Source organism: Diorhabda carinulata, chromosome 3 (assembly GCF_026250575.1).
Source record: "Diorhabda carinulata isolate Delta chromosome 3, icDioCari1.1, whole genome shotgun sequence".
NCBI lineage: Eukaryota > Metazoa > Arthropoda > Insecta > Coleoptera > Chrysomelidae > Diorhabda > Diorhabda carinulata.
Genome location: NC_079462.1, coordinates 609493 through 630929, shown reverse-complemented (window position 1 = coordinate 630929; position 21437 = coordinate 609493). Strand labels below are relative to the sequence as shown.

General features: G+C 30.6%; 2 protein-coding genes across 2 annotated transcripts in view; both read right to left on the bottom strand.

The window, feature by feature from the left end:
- Window positions 1–4329, bottom strand: part of LOC130891901 (MOXD1 homolog 2) — a 110174-nt gene extending 105845 nt beyond the window's left edge. Inside the window, exon 1 of the mRNA XM_057796983.1 lies at window positions 4056–4329. The gene's annotated coding sequence lies outside the window, so the exon portion shown is untranslated. The remainder of the gene's footprint in view (window positions 1–4055) is intronic.
- On the bottom strand, window positions 3482–5841 carry LOC130891902 (cytochrome c1, heme protein, mitochondrial-like). The gene is made up of 5 exons (XM_057796985.1): window positions 5737–5841; window positions 5631–5681; window positions 5405–5553; window positions 4056–4348; window positions 3482–3916 (listed from the first exon to the last, which is right to left on the bottom strand). Exons 1-5 carry the CDS (start codon window positions 5797–5799, stop codon window positions 3552–3554), a joined length of 921 nt encoding a protein of 306 aa, XP_057652968.1. The 5' UTR covers window positions 5800–5841; the 3' UTR covers window positions 3482–3551.
- Between the last annotated feature and the right edge of the window lie 15596 nt (window positions 5842–21437).

The window sequence follows — 21437 nt, the reverse complement described above, 5'->3', positions numbered from 1 at the left end:
ATTTTTGACACGGCGAACGTACTCATAATTATTTTAGTCGCTTTTAGACACAAACAAATGATGAATAATCCGAATCCAACAAATTTCGTTGGCGCAAATCGTAAAAAATGTTATCGATGAATCCGACAATATTTTATCGGTAATTTTATTTGACATTTGACATTTACGTTATAAAATTTGACATTTTTGGCACGGTGAACGTACTCAGAATTATTTTAGTCGCTTTTAGACACAAACAAATGATGAATAATCCGAATCCAACAAATTTCGTTGGCGCAAATCGTAAAAAATGTTATCGATGAATACGACAATATTTTATCGGTAATTTTATTTGACGTTTGACATTTACGTTATAAAATTTGACATTTTTGACACGGCGAACGTACTCAGAATTATTTTAGTCGCTTTTAGACACAAACAAATGATGAATAATCCGAATCCAACAAATTTCGTTGGCGCAAATCGTAAAAAACGTTATCGATGAATCCGACAATATTTTATCGGTAATTTTATTTGACATTTGACATTTACGTTATAAAATTTGACATTTTTGACACGGCGAACGTACTCAGAATTATTTTAGTCGCTTCTAGACACAAACAAATGCTGAATAATCCGAATTCAACAAAAATTGTCGGCTCAAATCGTAAAAAACTTCATCGATGAATCCGACAATATTTTATCGGTAATTTTATTTGACATTTGACATTTAAGTCATAAAATTTGACATTTTTGGCACGGTGAACGTACTCAGAATTATTTTAGTCGCTTTTAGATACAAACAAATGATGAATAATCCGAATCCAACAAAAATTGTCGGCTCAAATCGTAAAAAACTTCATCGATGAATCCGACAATATTTTATCGGTAATTTTATTTGACATTTGACATTCACGTTATAAAATTTGACATTTTTGACACGGCGAACGTACTCAGAATTATTTTAGTCGCTTTTAGACACAAACAAATGATGAATAATCCGAATCCAACAAATTTCGTTGGCGCAAATCGTAAAAAACGTTATCGATGAATCCGACAATATTTTATCGGTAATTTTATTTGACATTTGACATTCACGTTATAAAATTTGACATTTTTGACACGGCGAACGTACTCAGAATTATTTTAGTCGCTTTTAGACACAAACAAATGATGAATAATCCGAATCCAACAAATTTCGTTGGCGCAAATCGTAAAAAACGTTATCGATGAATCCGACAATATTTTATCGGTAATTTTATTTGACATTTGACATTTACGTTATAAAATTTTACATTTTTGACACGGCGAACGTACTCATAATTATTTTAGTCGCTTTTAGACACAAACAAATGATGAATAATCCGAATCCAACAAATTTCGTTGGCGCAAATCGTAAAAAACGTTATCGATGAATCCGACAATAGTTTATCGGTAATTTTATTTGACATTTGACATTTAAGTCATAAAATTTGACATTTTTGGCACGGTGAACGTACTCAGAATTATTTTAGTCGCTTTTAGATACAAACAAATGATGAATAATCCGAATCCAACAAATTTCGTTGGCGCAAATCGTAAAAAACGTTATCGATGAATCCGACAATATTTTATCGGTAATTTTATTTGACATTTGACATTTACGTTATAAAATTTGACATTTTTGACACGGCGAACGTACTCAGAATTATTTTAGTCGCTTTTAGACACAAACAAATGATGAATAATCCGAATCCAACAAATTTCGTTGGCGCAAATCGTAAAAAACGTTATCGATGAATCCGACAATATTTTATCGGTAATTTTATTTGACATTTGACATTTACGTTATAAAATTTGACATTTTTGACACGGCGAACGTACTCAGAATTATTTTAGTCGCTTCTAGACACAAACAAATGCTGAATAATCCGAATTCAACAAAAATTGTCGGCTCAAATCGTAAAAAACTTCATCGATGAATCCGACAATATTTTATCGGTAATTTTATTTGACATTTGACATTTAAGTCATAAAATTTGACATTTTTGGCACGGTGAACGTACTCAGAATTATTTTAGTCGCTTCTAGACACAAACAAATGCTGAATAATCCGAATTCAACAAAAATTGTCGGCTCAAATCGTAAAAAACTTCATCGATGAATCCGACAATATTTTATCGGTAATTTTATTTGACATTTGACATTTAAGTCATAAAATTTGACATTTTTGGCACGGTGAACGTACTCAGAATTATTTTAGTCGCTTTTAGATACAAACAAATGATGAATAATCCGAATCCAACAAATTTCGTTGGCGCAAATCGTAAAAAACGTTATCGATGAATCCGACAATATTTTATCGGTAATTTTATTTGACATTTGACATTTACGTTATAAAATTTTACATTTTTGACACGGCGAACGTACTCATAATTATTTTAGTCGCTTTTAGACACAAACAAATGATGAATAATCCGAATCCAACAAATTTCGTTGGCGCAAATCGTAAAAAACGTTATCGATGAATCCGACAATAGTTTATCGGTAATTTTATTTGACATTTGACATTTAAGTCATAAAATTTGACATTTTTGGCACGGTGAACGTACTCAGAATTATTTTAGTCGCTTTTAGATACAAACAAATGATGAATAATCCGAATCCAACAAATTTCGTTGGCGCAAATCGTAAAAAACGTTATCGATGAATCCGACAATATTTTATCGGTAATTTTATTTGACATTTGACATTTACGTTATAAAATTTGACATTTTTGACACGGCGAACGTACTCAGAATTATTTTAGTCGCTTTTAGACACAAACAAATGATGAATAATCCGAATCCAACAAATTTCGTTGGCGCAAATCGTAAAAAATGTTATCGATGAATCCGACAATATTTTATCGGTAATTTTATTTGACATTTGACATTTACGTTATAAAATTTGACATTTTTGGTACGGTGAACGTACTCAGAATAATTTGAATCGCTTTTAGATACAAAAAAAAATACTGAACAATCCAAATCAAACAAAAATCGTCGGCTCAAATCGTAAAAAACTTCATCGATGAATCCGACAATATTTTACCGGTAATTTTATTATTCATCAAGAGGATCCGCGATTTCCTGTAACATAAATATCCTCAACTCGAATCGAGTTGATAGAACAATCAAATGACTACTGGTCAGGATGTACGTGACAAAACACCATGCAAATGACATATTATTTCAGAAAATACATAAATCTGGACCTTGTAGACGATATACAAGGTGTTTGTAATATATCTAACAACATTTGACTTGTTGTTAACCCCGAAGTCAGATTATGGAGCAGACGTTATTTATTCAAGGTAAAAGTGAGTTTGTTTGAGAGAAATTTGATCATAGCCGTATACGAGGGAATACAAAAAGTATATTTTCAAAAAATCTACAATTCCAGTGTCAATATTCGAGAAAATCGTCCCAAATTACGCGTTATTTGTATTCCAACTCTTGTACGTACTAAAACAAGCTTTTCATCAATAAAATATATTAAATATACAAATTATTAACATTATAAAATAAAAAATTGAGGTTATATTTTTAAAATTATCCGTATTTTTTTGGTCTGTATTCGATTTTTCTCGATTTCAAAGGCATCCATCTCATTCTTACCAAATAAAACGAAACCCCCATCAGAGCACTACATATTATCAACATCTTCACCATCATTCTTTGTCTATCATCGAACTCAGGCTCTCCGGCCCATTTTAAAAAAACAGTCACATCTTTAGCCATTTGACTGACGTAACTCGCCGTACCGTCGGAATAATAGACGGAATCGTCGAAAAGAGGAGGCCCCATTGATAGGGCGCCTCCTACGAAATAAGGATTATAGTACTGCCCTTCTCTGAGTACCACTCCCGCGGGAGCTTCGCAATATCCAGTCAGAAGAGAAAATATATAATCTTCATCTGGAATATACGAAAAATCATTTGGTAATACAATCAAGATATGACTAGTAGGTTACACAAGATTGTAATCAATGATCAGAATGACAGAACTGACAGTTTTCAACGATTAGAACACTCTAGAAACGACAAATTTACTTACGATCAAATTTGGATAGAATTATATGACTTAAATCCGGTGGCGAAGCTCCGTTATTAGCGGCGCGCGCGGCTTTATCATTAGGATAAGGCGAAGGAAAATAATCAGATAACTTCCCAGGTCTTTCGTACATATTCCCTTCTTCGTCAGGTCCATCTTCCACCATCTGCTCCTCAGCTTCCGCCTTAGCTTCGGCTTCAGTATGAGTGACATCTACGAGGTTCCTATAAGCTAAATGACGCAAAGAATGACAGGATGCGCACGCTTGTTTATAAACCTCATAACCTCTTCTGATACTAAACAAAAAAGAAGAAATATGTGATGGTGGATACGTCCATCGATAAAGTCTTCGATATTTACTATAATTAATCGGAAAACTAGTAAAGATTCGACTCGTAGATCCAGAAAAGTGAACAACAAGGTGAAGTATTGAGGTTAGGTTTGTCGTTTTTATTATTTTTAAGTCTACCAACTATCCTAGTCTTTTCGATCTAATGATTTTGCCGATTTCTTGTTTATCTTACAAGCTTTTTATTTCTTGGTTTGTCCCCTTTCCAGAAATACCTATCTTGATCTTGATAGATGGCGGTAGTTGCTTAAAAAATCTTGAATGCAACGTTTCCTTTGTAATTTATGTAATTTGTTATTTGATAGTTTTATTTGAAAGGTTTTAGTCCAACCAATATGAAAACTAAATCAGTTTCTACTCTGGTTGATACTTTAAGGAAAGTTTAAACGAGACCGTACGAAATGCGAAGTTCAACAGCGCAGCGGTCGACTAAATGAAGTTACTACTACAGAAATGTTGAAGACAATCCACTGGATGATCGTCGACACATAGTAGGGATTTCAAAAAGTGCGATACAACTGAAAAATCGGACACGAGAAAGTCGTGCGCGAGATGGGTGCCGCGTTTTTTCGCAATGGAACGAAAACAGCTTCGAGAAGATGTTTCCGTCCAATCATGGTTGGAACGTGGGTCCGTAATTTCACACCCGAAACAAGAAAAAAATCAAAACAATGCACTGAAAAGAAAAAACCGGTTCTAAAGAAGTAACAGTGAAGAAAATTTGTACTGGACGATTGTCTAAGATGATGGACATTGAACTAGAAGTAGCTAGACCAAAAGGAAGATCAAGAAGAAGATGTTGAGAAAATCTAAGAGAAAGAAACAGTTTGAAAAATGGAAAATTGAAGAAAAAAATAGAATAGAGTAGAGGATTGGATATTATATATAATAGAGAATGAATTCAAGCAAATTCCGATGATTTTTTTTTGTACAAATGCAAAACGTATTGGAGGAAAATTTGAGGATTATAATAAGAAAACTGGTAGATAAAAATTTTTGATACCTAGCGTGATCTAAAGCTGTTATGAGTCCATAATGATCCCAAGGATATCTAGCAGGTTGTAATTCCATGATTGAGGCTCGTAGAGATTCGTTCGAAGTTAATATTAAAACTCCGCATCCTCCAGTTAACACTCCCAAACTTCCGAATAACTGAGGTACAATTATAATTTAGTTTCGTTTCCAAATATTACCAGAATGATAAAATATTTTTAAAACGGATCACTCACCATTTTTTTATTTAAAAACCACGATCTTGTAAATATGTATTTTTTATTCACCTAAAATGAATTATTTTAGATATTTATTGAGTCGAAAATTGTTTTTCCCGTTCACCTCCTTATTCGAAGAAAGTTTTGAATTAAAAATTTTATAAATATATTGTTTAAAATATTTCATGTTAACGTTAATAAATTAATTAAAAGTCAATTACAAAACTGACAGATACTTTAAAGTAAAGTCAAAAAAGTAACATTTCCAAAATCCACCGTATCTTCGACTAATTCACTTAGTGACCTAATTCTTTCATTTTAAATGACAGGTATTGAAAATACCTGTGCGATAAGCCATTCAAATTTAGTTATTTCAAAATTATGACTTCGAAATACGTGTCCAAAGGTGTTTGTATTTTCTATTCGAATATACTTTCTTTTCTGTTAGTTTCTATACAAATAAATACGACAGGGTGGATTATTTTCTTTTTGATTTAGAGTTACTTAAATAGCAATGTCTTCAAGGCTAACAGATGTATGCAGATTTCGGTAATCTTCAAAATCCGGTGGTAGATATTAGTTGAAACCCCCTACGAAATCTGACAAATACATTAATGATAAAATTTCTCGTCGGTTTGAATGGTATACGGGAAATTACAGCTATTAGAGTGAGATCTAATCTTTATAGTACAGTTAAATTAGGATATTAAATAGGGCGCTACTGATTTTTTAAATTCTCAAAGGTTTTCGGTTACTGAATAATCTCGAACAAAATTACGATGACGGGTTTTCGAAATTTTGGAACGCGAATAACTCGATAATTAAGAGGAATTTGAAAAAAACTGTAGAAACAAAAAATGGAGAGTTTGAAATTTACTACAAAAAAGGTATCTGGTTATTTTTTTGTGGGAGTCACTATTTCTGAGTAAATCTGGAGAAACCGAAGTATCTGCTTGAAAATTCCCGCCAGTGCGATTTTAAACTAATTTACATTAAAAGGGCACGTGGAAACTGCTCTAACTCTTGAAAAACTACTTTTTTGGCGCGTTCGTGTTATTATCAATATTTTTTGTCCCGAAAGAATTTTCGAAATATTCATGAATTTCGAGTTATTCGCATTTTCTGAGCGTTCAAAACTATTTTATAATGAAAATTTTTAGGTTAGGAAAAATTTTTACTGACCAATTTATGGAGAATTTTGTGTTCTACAATTTTGGTTCTGGCACTTTTTTTCGAATTCTACGTCGTTTTCGAGATATTCGCGATTCAAAATATTTTTAAGCGTTCAAACCTATTTTTTAATGGATATTTTTTGGTTAGAAAAAATTGTTACCAACCAATTCACGGAGAATTTTGTGTTCTACAATTTTGGTTCTGTTACTTTTTTTCGAATTCTACGTCGTTTTCGAAATATTCGCGATTCAAAATATTTTTAAGCGTTCAAACCTATTTTTTAATGGATATTTTTTGGTTAGAAAAAATTGTTACCAACCAATTCACGGAGAATTTTGTGTTCTACAATTTTGGTTCTGGCACTTTTTTTCGAATTTTACGTAGTTTCCGAGTTATTTGCGATTTAAAATATTTTAGAGCTTTCTAACCTATTTTATAATGAAAATTTTTAGGTTAGGAAAAATTTTTACTAACCAATTCACGGAAAATTTTGTGTTCTACAATTTTGGTTCTGTTACTTTTTTTCGAATTCTACGTCGTTTTCGAGATATTCGCGATTCAAAATATTTTTAAGCGTTCAAACCTATTTTTTAATGGATATTTTTTGGTTAGAAAAAATTGTTACCAACCAATTCACGGAGAATTTTGTGTTCTACAATTTTGGTTCAGGCACTTTTTTTCGAATTTTACGTAGTTTCCGAGTTATTTGCGATTTAAAATATTTTAGAGCTTTCTAACCTATTTTATAATGAAAATTTTTAGGTTAGGAAAAATTTTTACTAACCAATTCACGGAAAATTTTGTGTTCTACAATTTTGGTTCTGGCACTTTTTTTCGAATTCTACGTCGTTTTCGAGATATTCGCGATTCAAAATATTTTTAAGCGTTCAAACCTATTTTTTAATGGATATTTTTTGGTTAGAAAAAATTGTTACCAACCAATTCACGGAGAATTTTGTGTTCTACAATTTTGGTTCAGGCACTTTTTTTCGAATTTTACGTAGTTTCCGAGTTATTTGCGATTCAAAATATTTTAGAGCTTTCTAACCTATTTTATAATGAAAATTTTTAGGTTAGGAAAAATTTTTACTAACCAATTCACGGAAAATTTTGTGTTCTACAATTTTGGTTCTGGCACTTTTTTCGAATTTCAAGTCGCTTTCGAGATATTCGCGATTCAAAATATTTTTGAGCTTTTTAACCTATTTTATAATGGAAATTTTTAGGTTAGGAAAATATGCTCATGAACCAATTTATAAGGAATTTTGTGCTCTACAGTTTCGGTTCTGCTATTTTTTTTCGAATTCGTAATAGTTTTCGAGTTATTTGGGATTTAAAATATTTTTGAGTGTTCAAACACATTTTATAACGGAAATTTTGAGGTTAGGAAAAAATGCTCAAAAACCAATTTATAGGGAATTTTGTGTTCTACAATTTTGGTTCAGGCACTTTTTTTCGAATTTTACGTAGTTTCCGAGTTATTTGCGATTTAAAATATTTTAGAGCTTTCTAACCTATTTTATAATGAAAATTTTTAGGTTAGGAAAAATTTTTACTAACCAATTCACGGAAAATTTCGTGTTCTACAATTTTGGTTTTGGCACTTTTTTTCGAATTTTACGTAGTTTCCGAGTTATTTGCGATTCAAAATATTTTAGAGCTTTCTAACCTATTTTATAATGAAAATTTTTAGGTTAGGAAAAATTTTTACTAACCAATTCACGGAAAATTTTGTGTTCTACAATTTTGGTTTTGGCACTTTTTTCGAATTTTACGTAGTTTCCGAGTTATTTGCGATTCAAAATATTTTAGAGCTCTCTAACCTATTTTATAATGAAAATTTTTAGGTTAGGAAAAATTTTTACTAACCAATTCACGGAAAATTTTGTGTTCTACAATTTTGGTTCTGGCACTTTTTTTCGAATTTTACGTAGTTTCCGAGTTATTTGCGATTCAAAATATTTTAGAGCTTTCTAACCTATTTTATAATGGAAATTTTTAGGTTAGGAAAATATGCTCATGAACCAATTTATAAGGAATTTTGTGCTCTACAGTTTCGGTTCTGCTATTTTTTTTCGAATTCGTAATAGTTTTCGAGTTATTTGGGATTTAAAATATTTTTGAGTGTTCAAACACATTTTATAACGGAAATTTTGAGGTTAGGAAAAAATGCTCAAAAACCAATTTATAGGGAATTTTGTGTTCTACAATTTTGGTCCTAATACTTTTTTTCGAATTCTACATAGTTTTCGAGATATTCGCGATTCAAAACATTTTTGAGCGTTCAAACCCATTTTAAACTGAAAATTTTAAGTTTAGGAAAAAATTCAAATCTTTTTTGTACAAAATGTTGTACTTCACTTCTTTTTTCTTGGCAATTTCTGTCAAAATCTTCATATTTTTCGAGTTATCCGCAATTCAACGTATTTTTGAATACATGAACCAATTTTACGGTAAAAATTTTGAGGTTAGGAACAAACACCCAGAATACTTTTTTGTAGAGAATTTTATACCCTACTTCTTTTGTTTTAGCACTTTTTTTCGAATTCCTCATAGTTTTCGAGTTATTTGCGTTTCAAAATTTTTTTGACTTCCAAGTCCCAAAATTTCGAAAATCCGTGCCAATAATTTTGTTTCTAGACTTATATACTCCATCCCAAAATCTAATAAATCAAAACCGCCCAATTTAATTTAAGTTTTTATCTCAAAATCGCCTAATTTGCCCGTACTATTTTTGGGGATTTTCTACATACTTTAAGCTCAAATTTATGTTAGTTTTCATTTACTGTATTTCCGATTTTTATCCACGTTTTTGAAGCTTTACTCTTCTTGATATTATGCAAGATACTATGCAACGCAAAACGCAAAATTTTTTTATCAAAACTAGACCTAGATGAAGTCCAGCTGATTACTTAACTCATAATATCGCACTTAAAAAAATCCCAAGGTAAATTAAACTCAATATAACTGAGAAATCCTCAAAAAAAAATTCATTTCGAGGACTGTTCAACCATGGCCTGTGTCCATCCGGTCACGAAAATATCAAATCAAATTTGAGGTTAAGAAATCGTTTAATTCTACTTATAGAATTTTGACATGACACATGACAAGCGGCCATTTTGAATTGTTATTTACTTTTTGGGTAGTTGTAACTTTCGTAATTTGTTTGTTATTTTCCCGTGTTGATTACTGTACGTTTATTATAAATTTCCGAGCTTCTTCGTCAAATTATTCGTGTATTTTAATCGATACATTCAAATCGGGTTTTTTCTGTCACTTTTCTTTTGTAGAATCAAGCCCCGCCGTATTTGGAAGTTGGTAAAAATTGTGAGTAAGCTCATGTACTATACTTGTTACGAAAAAATATTAATCTAAATGTATCGCAGTAAGATTTCTTCGGCATTAAAACAGGTATTCAATTAAAAATTTGATGGTACCCCTACAGCGAATTAGTAACTTTTTTCTATTTGTCTCCTCTGTTATTTTGATTGATTATTTGGGATTTTTTATGGTTCCACCCCTTAAAAGAACTTCACCCGAGCTATATTTCAAATTGCTTTATGACGCTTGGGTTTCGAGGTAATAAAAACATCATTTTGATTTATTAACAAGGTCTGTTTTGGCCCCTAATTTTTGCTTTTGTACCACGAATTCGGTTTACAAGCTTCATTCTACTTTCGTTTTACGAGATACGAAACTCAAACTTCGGTAGTTACAGAAAAGTTATTGCTCATTACCCCTTTGATAACATTTAAAAAAAAGTTTGTGGTTTTGATAGAGCTAATTTAATAATAATTAAAAACTTGTATAGCGAATTATGTCTTTTAAAATTAGTTGCGGATCGCCCTGTATTTTAAATGAACGTTCTCCCCTTTTTAGAATGAATAAATTGTTGAGTATGCAAACGGACGAGAGTTGGCCGACAAGACAAAATAGGGAAAAAAGGTCGGGTACTTGAGGAGCCTTGGGCAGCAATAACCTTTCATCTACTACCACCGAAAATTTTGATTATTTGCCAACTCGCTTTTATGAAATATTACCATCGATTAATAGATATGGGAGTGCCTTGTATAAATATAATTATTTATCTTTCTAAATGTTCTCGATTTTAGGTCTTTTTCATTTCAAAATTAACTTAACTATTTACTAACACTAACACTTACACACTTAACTAAACTATTCATTATCTTTATGTTTCAAAATTAGTTTTTTTTTTTAATAATTTTCAAGTTATTAAAATAGAATTTGACGTCTCGGTTTCTCTTTAAATCTTTATCAAAAGTCGAAACGTCAAATTTTATTTATCTTTTGAGAATTAATAAAAAAAAATTAATTTTGAAACATGAAGATATTGAATAGTTTAGTTAAGCGTATAAGTGTTAGTGTTAGTGAATAGTTAAGTGTATGAAAGATAGTGATTCTCTTCAATTTCTTATTTCGTAAACCTTTTGATATGTTTAGGTTTCTAAATCTTCTTGATTTTAAGTCTTTTTTGTTCCAAAATTAGTTTTTTTTAAGAAATTTTTAAAACATAAATAAATATTGACGTCTCGGTTTCTCTTTAAATCTTTATCAAAAGTCGAAACGTCAAATTTTATTTATCTTTTGAGAATTAATAAAAAAAAATTAATTTTGAAACATGAAGATATTGAATAGTTTAGTTAAGCGTATAAGTGTTAGTGTTAGTGAATAGTTAAGTGTATGAAAGATAGTGATTCTCTTCAATTTCTTATTTCGTAAACCTTTTGATATGTTTAGGTTTCTAAATCTTCTTGATTTTAAGTCTTTTTTGTTCCAAAATTAGTTTTTTTAAGAAATTTTTAAAACATAAATAAATATTGACGTCTCGGTTTCTCTTTAAATCTTTTTCAAAAGTCGAAACGTCAAATTTTATTTATCTTTTGAGAATTAATAAAAAAAAATTAATTTTGAAACATGAAGATATTGAATAGTTTAGTTAAGCGTATAAGTGTTAGTGTTAGTGAATAGTTAAGTGTATGAAAGATAGTGATTCTCTTCAATTTCTTATTTCGTAAACCTTTTGATATGTTTAGGTTTCTAAATCTTCTTGATTTTAAGTCTTTTTTGTTCCAAAATTAGTTTTTTTTAAGAAATTTTTAAAACATAAATAAATATTGACGTCTCGGTTTCTCTTTAAATCTTTATCAAAAGTCGAAACGTCAAATTTTATTTATCTTTTGAGAATTAATAAAAAAAAATTAATTTTGAAACATGAAGATATTGAATAGTTTAGTTAAGCGTATAAGTGTTAGTGTTAGTGAATAGTTAAGTGTATGAAAGATAGTGATTCTCTTCAATTTCTTATTTCGTAAACCTTTTGATATGTTTAGGTTTCTAAATCTTCTTGATTTTAAGTCTTTTTTGTTCCAAAATTAGTTTTTTTTAAGAAATTTTTAAAACATAAATAAATATTGACGTCTCGGTTTCTCTTTAAATCTTTATCAAAAGTCGAAACGTCAAATTTTATTTATCTTTTGAGAATTAATAAAAAAAAATTAATTTTGAAACATGAAGATATTGAATAGTTTAGTTAAGCGTATAAGTGTTAGTGTTAGTGAATAGTTAAGTGTATGAAAGATAGTGATTCTCTTCAATTTCTTATTTCGTAAACCTTTTGATATGTTTAGGTTTCTAAATCTTCTTGATTTTAAGTCTTTTTTGTTCCAAAATTAGTTTTTTTTAAGAAATTTTTAAAACATAAATAAATATTGACGTCTCGGTTTCTCTTTAAATCTTTATCAAAAGTCGAAACGTCAAATTTTATTTATGTTTTGAGAATTATTAAAAAAAACTAATTTTGAAACAAAAAAGACTTAAAATCAAGAAGATTTAGAAACATAAATATAGTGAATAGTGTAGTGTATAAGTATTAGTGAATAGTTTAGTTAAGTGTGTAAGTGTTAGTGTTAGTGGATAGTTAAGTGTTAAGTTCTTTACGAGAAAGTATCGATTTCTTTTCGTTTAAAACGCACATCGATTCTTTGTATCGAATGAATTTCTTTCAATTCAAAAAATACCTAAAAATCGAGCTTCTTAACTAACCCAAGACATCTTAAGTGTTTATATGACGATTATCTTCAATTATGACTTTGATTTGGTCATCATCAACTTCAGTAAACTGTATAAAACCCATTTTCTATCACCAGTGATGATTCTTTTCGAAAAAGTATCGATTTTATTTCGTTTAAAGCGCACATCGATTCTTTATATCGAATGAATTTCTTTCAACTCGAGAAATACCCAAAAATCGAGTTTCTTAACTAACCCAAGACATTTTAAGTGTTTATAAGACGATTTTCTTCAATTATGACTTTGATTTGATCATCATCAACTTCAGTAGATCGGCCAGAACGTTGCCCATATTTGAGGAAAAAAAAGGCAACGCTCTCTATCAGTAAAAATTGAAAGTACTTACTTGACAACCTTTTATAATAAATAATTTTTAACGAAGTGATATGCACGTCAACATATCCATTGAAAAATATATAAAGAATTCCAAGTAAAACCTTCACTTCCTTTTATAAATATTCTCGTATCGAAATATATCCAAACAGGGACCCGACCGTCTGGTCTAATCCTAAAATAACAAAGAACTTTTTAAATCAACATTACTCAGGTGAGATAACAAAGGTTCGTATAACATTTCCAGTTAGAGCAGATATTGATACCGATTGTCCTTAAACAAACACTCGATTCCTCGATAGAAACTCGATAGTTTATAACCAATTTCGAGGAAAAGCGAAAATTTCAACGGGGCTAGAAAATTCTGAAAACTGATGAAGAATTTTTAATAGTATTGCTTTCAATTATTCCAGTGATTATTTCCGGCGACGATTCATTCTTAGAAATAATCCACCATCTTGAAAAGTCTTGTTGAATACACAGGGTTGTATTCAAATCGATTTATATCAAATTTATATAAAAAAGGAAACTTCAAAGGCTTCATGAATATTTTTGTTTTGGTGGAAAAGTTCGGTTCGGTTTCTACATTATTTGAATCTGATCTTTTCCACCAAAACAAAAATATAAAAATTTATAATTCAAAAAGACAATAACCGATGCAATCCTGAGCAAATTGCATCCATTTTCAAAAGTAATATCGAATGATTATGATGTCAATATTAACAAAAATTATAGTACATTATCTAAAGTACCTACTGTCCAAATTTCAACAGAATCTGACTCGTAGTTTCCTTCTAAACGCGTTTAAAAGTTTTCAACAGGTTGAATTTACACAAAACAAAAAACTGCAAAAGCGTCATGAATATTTTTGTTTTGGTGGAAAAGTTCGGTTCGGTTTCTACATTATTTGAATCCGATCTTTTCCACCAGAACAAAAATATGAAAATTTATAATTCAAAAAGACAATAACCGATGCAATCCTGAGCAAATTGCATCCATTTTCAAAGGTAATCTCGAATGATTATGATGTCAATATTAATAAAAATTATAGTACATTATCTAAAGTATCTACTGTCCAAATTTCAACAGAATCCGACTCGTAGTTTCCTTCTAAACGCGTTTAAAAGTTTTCAACAGGTTGAATTTACACAAAACAAAAAACTGCAAAAGCGTCATGAATATTTTTGTTTTGGTGGAAAAGTTCGGTTCGGTTTCTACATTATTTGAATCCGATCTTTTCCACCAAAACAAAAATATGAAAATTTATAATTCAAAAAGACAATAACCGATGCAATCCTGAGCAAATTGCATCCATTTTCAAAGGTAATCTCGAATGATTATGATGTCAATATTAATAAAAATTATAGTACATTATCTAAAGTATCTACTGTCCAAATTTCAACAGAATCCGACTCGTAGTTTCCTTCTAAACGCGTTTAAAAGTTTTCAACAGGTTGAATTTACACAAAACAAAAAACTGCAAAAGCGTCATGAATATTTTTGTTTTGGTGGAAAAGTTCGGTTCGGTTTCTACATTATTTGAATCCGATCTTTTCCACCAAAACAAAAATATGAAAATTTATAATTCAAAAAGACAATAACCGATGCAATCCTGAGCAAATTGCATCCATTTTCAAAGGTAATCTCGAATGATTATGATGTCAATATTAATAAAAATTATAGTACATTATCTAAAGTATCTACTGTCCAAATTTCAACAGAATCCGACTCGTAGTTTCCTTCTAAACGCGTTTAAAAGTTTTCAACAGGTTGAATTTACACAAAACAAAAAACTGCAAAAGCGTCATGAATATTTTTGTTTTGGTGGAAAAGTTCGGTTCGGTTTCTACATTATTTGAATCCGATCTTTTCCACCAAAACAAAAATATGAAAATTTATAATTCAAAAAGACAATAACCGATGCAATCCTGAGCAAATTGCATCCATTTTCAAAGGTAATCTCGAATGATTATGATGTCAATATTAATAAAAATTATAGTACATTATCTAAAGTATCTACTGTCCAAATTTCAACAGAATCCGACTCGTAGTTTCCTTCTAAACGCGTTTAAAAGTTTTCAACAGGTTGAATTTACACAAAACAAAAAACTGCAAAAACGTCATGAATATTTTTGTTTTGGTGGAAAAGTTCGGTTCGGTTTCTACATTATTTGAATCCGATCTTTTCCACCAAAACAAAAATATGAAAATTTATAATTCAAAAAGACAATAACCGATGCAATCCTGAGCAAATTGCATCCATTTTCAAAGGTAATCTCGAATAATTATGACATCAATATTAATAAAAATTATAGTACATTATCTAAAGTATCTACTGTCCAAATTTCAACAGAATCCGACTCGTAGTTTCCTTCTAAACGCGTTTAAAAGTTTTCAACAGGTTGAATTTACACAAAACAAAAAACTGCAAAAGCGTCATGAATATTTTTGTTTTGGTGGAAAAGTTCGGTTCAGTTTCTACATTATTTGAATCCGGGCTTTTCCACCAAAACAAAAATATGAAAATTTATAATTCAAAAAGACAATAACCGATGCAATCCTGAGCAAATTGCATCCATTTTCAAAGGTAATCTCGAATGATTATGATGTCAATATTAATAAAAATTATAGTACATTATCTAAAGTATCTACTGTCCAAATTTCAACAGAATCCGACTCGTAGTTTCCTTCTAAACGCGTTTAAAAGTTTTCAACAGGTTGAATTTACACAAAACAAAAAACTGCAAAAGCGTCATGAATATTTTTGTTTTGGTGGAAAAGTTCGGTTCAGTTTCTACATTATTTGAATCCGGGCTTTTCCACCAAAACAAAAATATGAAAATTTATAATTCAAAAAGACAATAACCGATGCAATCCTGAGCAAATTGCATCCATTTTCAAAGGTAATCTCGAATGATTATGATGTCAATATTAATAAAAATTATAGTACATTATCTAAAGTATCTACTGTCCAAATTTCAACAGAATCCGACTCGTAGTTTCCTTCTAAACGCGTTTAAAAGTTTTCAACAGGTTGAATTTACACAAAACAAAAAACTGCAAAAGCGTCATGAATATTTTTGTTTTGGTGGAAAAGTTCGGTTCAGTTTCTACATTATTTGAATCCGGGCTTTTCCACCAAAACAAAAATATGAAAATTTATAATTCAAAAAGACAATAACCGATGCAATCCTGAGCAAGTTACATCCATTTTCAAAAGTAATCTTGAATTATTACTACGTCTATGTGAATGGAAATTATAGACTCTGTGAAATCGCTTCTAATAAATACAAGAGTATTCAAATTAATCATCATCAAATTAATCCCTTTAAAAGGGATTTACAATCCATAAATTAATCATTTTCGTTAGCAAACAAATTAGGACTTCCCCGCAGCCAGATCTACGTCCAACTGATTAACGACACATCTGGAAAGTTCCAAACGACCTAATGTATTGAAACCACGATAATATTTTTTTTTCCAATTACCCTGTAATATTACGACATGGCGTAACTACTTCCAGTATCAATTGAATTTTGATCTTACAATTGGGATTCGAATAAAACTTCGAGTTAGACTATAACAATAACAATTTTCCGAAACGTACTCGAATAAATTGTTAAAACTCTACAAGAATTCAAAATGGCTTCGTGCTAGAACGTTTTTCGGAAAACCTTAAGTTAAAGTGATCTTAGTAACGTTAAATTCTGATATAAAACAAGACTGATGAGAACTAAACCGTTAGAGTTCGTAGAAGTATTGATTCCGCTTATTTTTATTATTATAAACGCGAGGAATTCAATAAATCCACACAGATAATGTCAAGTGGGTCAATAGTGGGTCTGAAACATAACACAGAACCATGATAAGCTCCAGGATGTTTGGATTGATGCACGTATCTCTCTGGAAGCTTCATCACGATTAAACGACCGATCATCTCACCTCGACGGTCTATTTTTGCACCTTCGGCTCGAGAATTAACTAAAATATTAGCATCGAAAAACCCTGGATAACATTTGAGGTCGTTGAAGGACATCATCTTTGGAGGATCCCAAGATTGCTGCATGGTTATTTCTTGTATAAAACTAGATAGAAAGAGGTCTTGGAAACGCAGCAGATAGAGTCTTCAGGATGCTTGGATTGATGCACGTATCTTTCTGAAGATATTCGAAGTGAGAATAGAAAAAACGATGACAAAACTTCAGGAGACTTTCCAGGATAATTATCAACAGTTACTGCTACGATATCGAGGATTCTTGGATGTTTTAAATGGAAAAAGAAGTGAATAAATATTTTAATTATCGACCAATACATAAAAAAAATTCTTAAACAAACAGTTTATATTGAAATTTTGTTATTGAATACAACGAAATCATTCTATAGTGATTGATAGATTATAAGCGGTTAGTTCAATCAACGAATGGTTCGCAATCGGTCGCAGATTAGTTTCTAGGTGATTTAATTGGTCATCGTCCAATCGGCGGGATTATTTTATCTCATTAAATCATTACTTGACGTTTGGTTTCGCTGACCAGCGGATAATACCTGATGATTTAGTCTGTTAGAAGTTGGAACTTTGCGAGAAAATTAATTTAGAAAATTGACTGTTGGTGTAGACAATGTATAAACAGAGGACTGTCAAAATTGGATGAGCACAGCACGAAAGAATGAAAGAAAAAATACTTAGGATACTTAGGTTAGAAAAGAAAAGTTAATTATTAGAATAAAAGATATTTTTGCTACTAGATGAAACTGCAAATGTGTTTGGGAAGCGATTGTTGGACATTGGAAAGTGGACACCTCGACCAGATTCATCACATTAGCCAAAGGATTCTGTTAAAACACAGACTCCAAAAAGGAGCGATGCAATTTACTCAGAATGTACTATAATCTATATTAACATAGACGTAGTAATCATTCGAGATTACCTTTGAAAATGGATGCAATTTGCTCAGGATTGCATCGGTTATTGTCTTTTTGAATTAAAAATTTTCATATTTTTGTTTTGGTGGAAAAGATCAGATTCAAATAATGTAGAAACCGAACCGAACTTTTCCACCAAAACAAAAATATACATGACGCTTTTGCAGTTTTTTGTTTTGTGTAAATTCAACCTGTTGAAAACTTTTAACCGCGTTTAGAAGGAAACTACGAGTCGGATTCTGTTGAAATTTGGACAGTAGATACTTTAGATAATGTACTATAATTTTTATTAATATTGATGTCATAATCATTCGAGATTACCTTTGAAAATGGATGCAATTTGCTCAGGATTGCATCGGTTATTGTCTTTTTGAATTATAAATTTTCATATTTTTGTTTTGGTGGAAAAGATCGGATTCAAATAATGTAGAAACCGAACCGAACTTTTCCACCAAAACAAAAATATTCATGACGCTTTTGCAGTTTTTTGTTTTGTGTAAATTCAACCTGTTGAAAACTTTTAACCGCGTTTAGAAGGAAACTACGAGTCGGATTCTGTTGAAATTTGGACAGTAGATACTTTAGATAATGTACTATAATTTTTATTAATATTGACATCATAATCATTCGAGATTACCTTTGAAAATGGATGCAATTTGCTTAGGATTGCATCGGTTATTGTCTTTTTGAATTATAAATTTTTATATTTTTGTTTTGGTGGAAAAGTTCAGATTCAAATAATGTAGAAACCGAACCGAACTTTTCCACCAAAACAAAAATATTCATGACGCTTTTGCAGTTTTTTGTTTTGTGTAAATTCAACCTGTTGAAAACTTTTAAACGCGTTTAGAAGGAAACTACGAGTCGGATTCTGTTGAAATTTGGACAGTAGGTACTTTAGATAATGTACTATAATTTTTGTTAATATTGACATCATAATCATTCGAGATTACCTTTGAAAATGGATGCAATTTGCTCAGGATTGCATCGGTTATTGTCTTTTTGAATTATAAATTTTCATATTTTTGTTTTGGTGGAAAAGATCGGATTCAAATAATGTAGAAACCGAACCGAACTTTTCCACCAAAACAAAAATATTCATGACGCTTTTGCAGTTTTTTGTTTTGTGTAAATTCAACCTGTTGAAAACTTTTAAACGCGTTTAGAAGGAAACTACGAGTCGGATTCTGTTGAAATTTGGACAGTAGGTACTTTAGATAATGTACTATAATTTTTATTAATATTGATGTCATAATCATTCGAGATTACCTTTGAAAATGGATGCAATTTGCTCAGGATTGCATCGGTTATTGTCTTTTTGAATTATAAATTTTTATATTTTTGTTTTGGTGGAAAAGATCGGATTCAAATAATGTAGAAACCGAACCGAACTTTTCCACCAAAACAAAAATATTCATGACGCTTTTGCAGTTTTTTGTTTTGTGTAAATTCAACCTGTTGAAAACTTTTAAACGCGTTTAGAAGGAAACTACGAGTCGGATTCTGTTGAAATTTGGACAGTAGGTACTTTAGATAATGTACTATAATTTTTGTTAATATTGACATCATAATCATTCGAGATTACCTTTGAAAATGGATGCAATTTGCTCAGGATTGCATCGGTTATTGTCTTTTTGAATTATAAATTTTCATATTTTTGTTTTGGTGGAAAAGATCGGATTCAAATAATGTAGAAACCGAACCGAACTTTTCCACCAAAACAAAAATATTCATGACGCTTTTGCAGTTTTTTGTTTTGTGTAAATTCAACCTGTTGAAAACTTTTAACCGCGTTTAGAAGGAAACTACGAGTCGGATTCTGTTGAAATTTGGACAGTAGGTACTTTAGATAATATACTATAATTTTTATTAATATTGATGTCATAATCATTCGAGATTACCTTTGAAAATGGATGCAATTTGCTCAGGATTGCATCGGTTATTGTCTTTTTGAATTATAAATTTTTATATTTTTGTTTTGGTGGAAAAGATCGGATTCAAATAATGTAGAAACCGAACCGAACTTTTCCACCAAAACAAAAATATTCATGACGCTTTTGCAGTTTTTTGTTTTGTGTAAATTCAACCTGTTGAAAACTTTTAAACGCGTTTAGAAGGAAACTACGAGTCGGATTCTGTTGAAATTTGGACAGTAGGTACTTTAGATAATATACTATAATTTTTATTAATATTGATGTCATAATCATTCGAGATTACCTTTGAAAATGGATGCAATTTGCTCAGGATTGCATCGGTTATTGTCTTTTTGAATTATAAATTTTTATATTTTTGTTTTGGTGGAAAAGTTCAGATTCAAATAATGTAGAAACCGAACCGAACTTTTCCACCAAAACCAAAATATTCATGACGCCTTTGAAGTTTGTTGTTTTGTATAATTTCAAATTCCACAATTTTATGAATAGCACGAAACGAAAAAAAAAATAAATAAATCACACATCGTATAATCCACAGAAAATGTGAAACCATGCCGTAGATAAATCTCAGTTCCTACTTAAGAGACCTTTCGCCTTTCTGCTATCGATCTTTTAATGATATGTCTAAGCACGTATAAAGGCCCCACTTAATCCCGACACAAACCCCAGCTGCACATAGTCACGAAATGATGAAAGAAAACGGCCATTTCATTATTTTAATGTGTTTTAGAAGTTTCCTAGTTTACCCGAAACTTCTACTATATACATGGTATCAAATAATTCATTAATAAAACATTTCTAAATCATTCTGTAATCATAATTTTCGTTTACGCTACTTGTACATCTGGTTAAACTTGCCAAACACCCCCTAACACCTGAATCGACATACACGAAGGGCGTTTTTGCTTCGATTGGTTACAACACTAGCTCAAAACCAATAGAAAATCCGATCAGGATGAATTTCGATTGAAATCTGGGTTTCTGGACTATTTACGGTTCAATGGAAATATCGAGAGTGTGTTAATTCACTTTATAAACGTAGTTATATAAGAATTTTACATATTACAGAACGATTCGCTTATTGAAACCAATCAACCCTCATAGAATCATCTGGAGGATATAAAAAAGGTCTAGTTATGGATTTTTCTTCATTTTCTTTCTTCCGAAAATCTTTATTACAAAACTGTCGTTTAAATGAATGATTCAAGAAAATTTTACGAGCTCAATAAGCACGTATAGATAATTTAAAGAACTATACAGGGTGTGCTACGATTTGAACGCATCCACCGCTTTTTTAGCTGTAAAAAAACGTCTTCGCAATTTATTTTTGATCTACGGTAATCATTCGCTACCAAATAAGGACGAATGAACT

What these genes read in the sequence shown, in the direction of transcription:
- LOC130891902 (XM_057796985.1), bottom strand. Translation starts at nt 5,799, where the DNA reads ATGAAATATTTTAAACAATATATTTATAAAATTTTTAATTCAAAACTT. An exon ending in GGTTTTTAAATAAAAAAATG is followed by an intron (nt 5,554 to 5,630) that starts GTGAGTGATCCG and finishes ATTGTACCTCAG; the next exon opens with TTATTCGGAAGTTTGGGAGT. An exon ending in ACAGCTTTAGATCACGCTAG is followed by an intron (nt 4,349 to 5,404) that starts GTATCAAAAATT and finishes TTTTTTGTTTAG; the next exon opens with TATCAGAAGAGGTTATGAGG.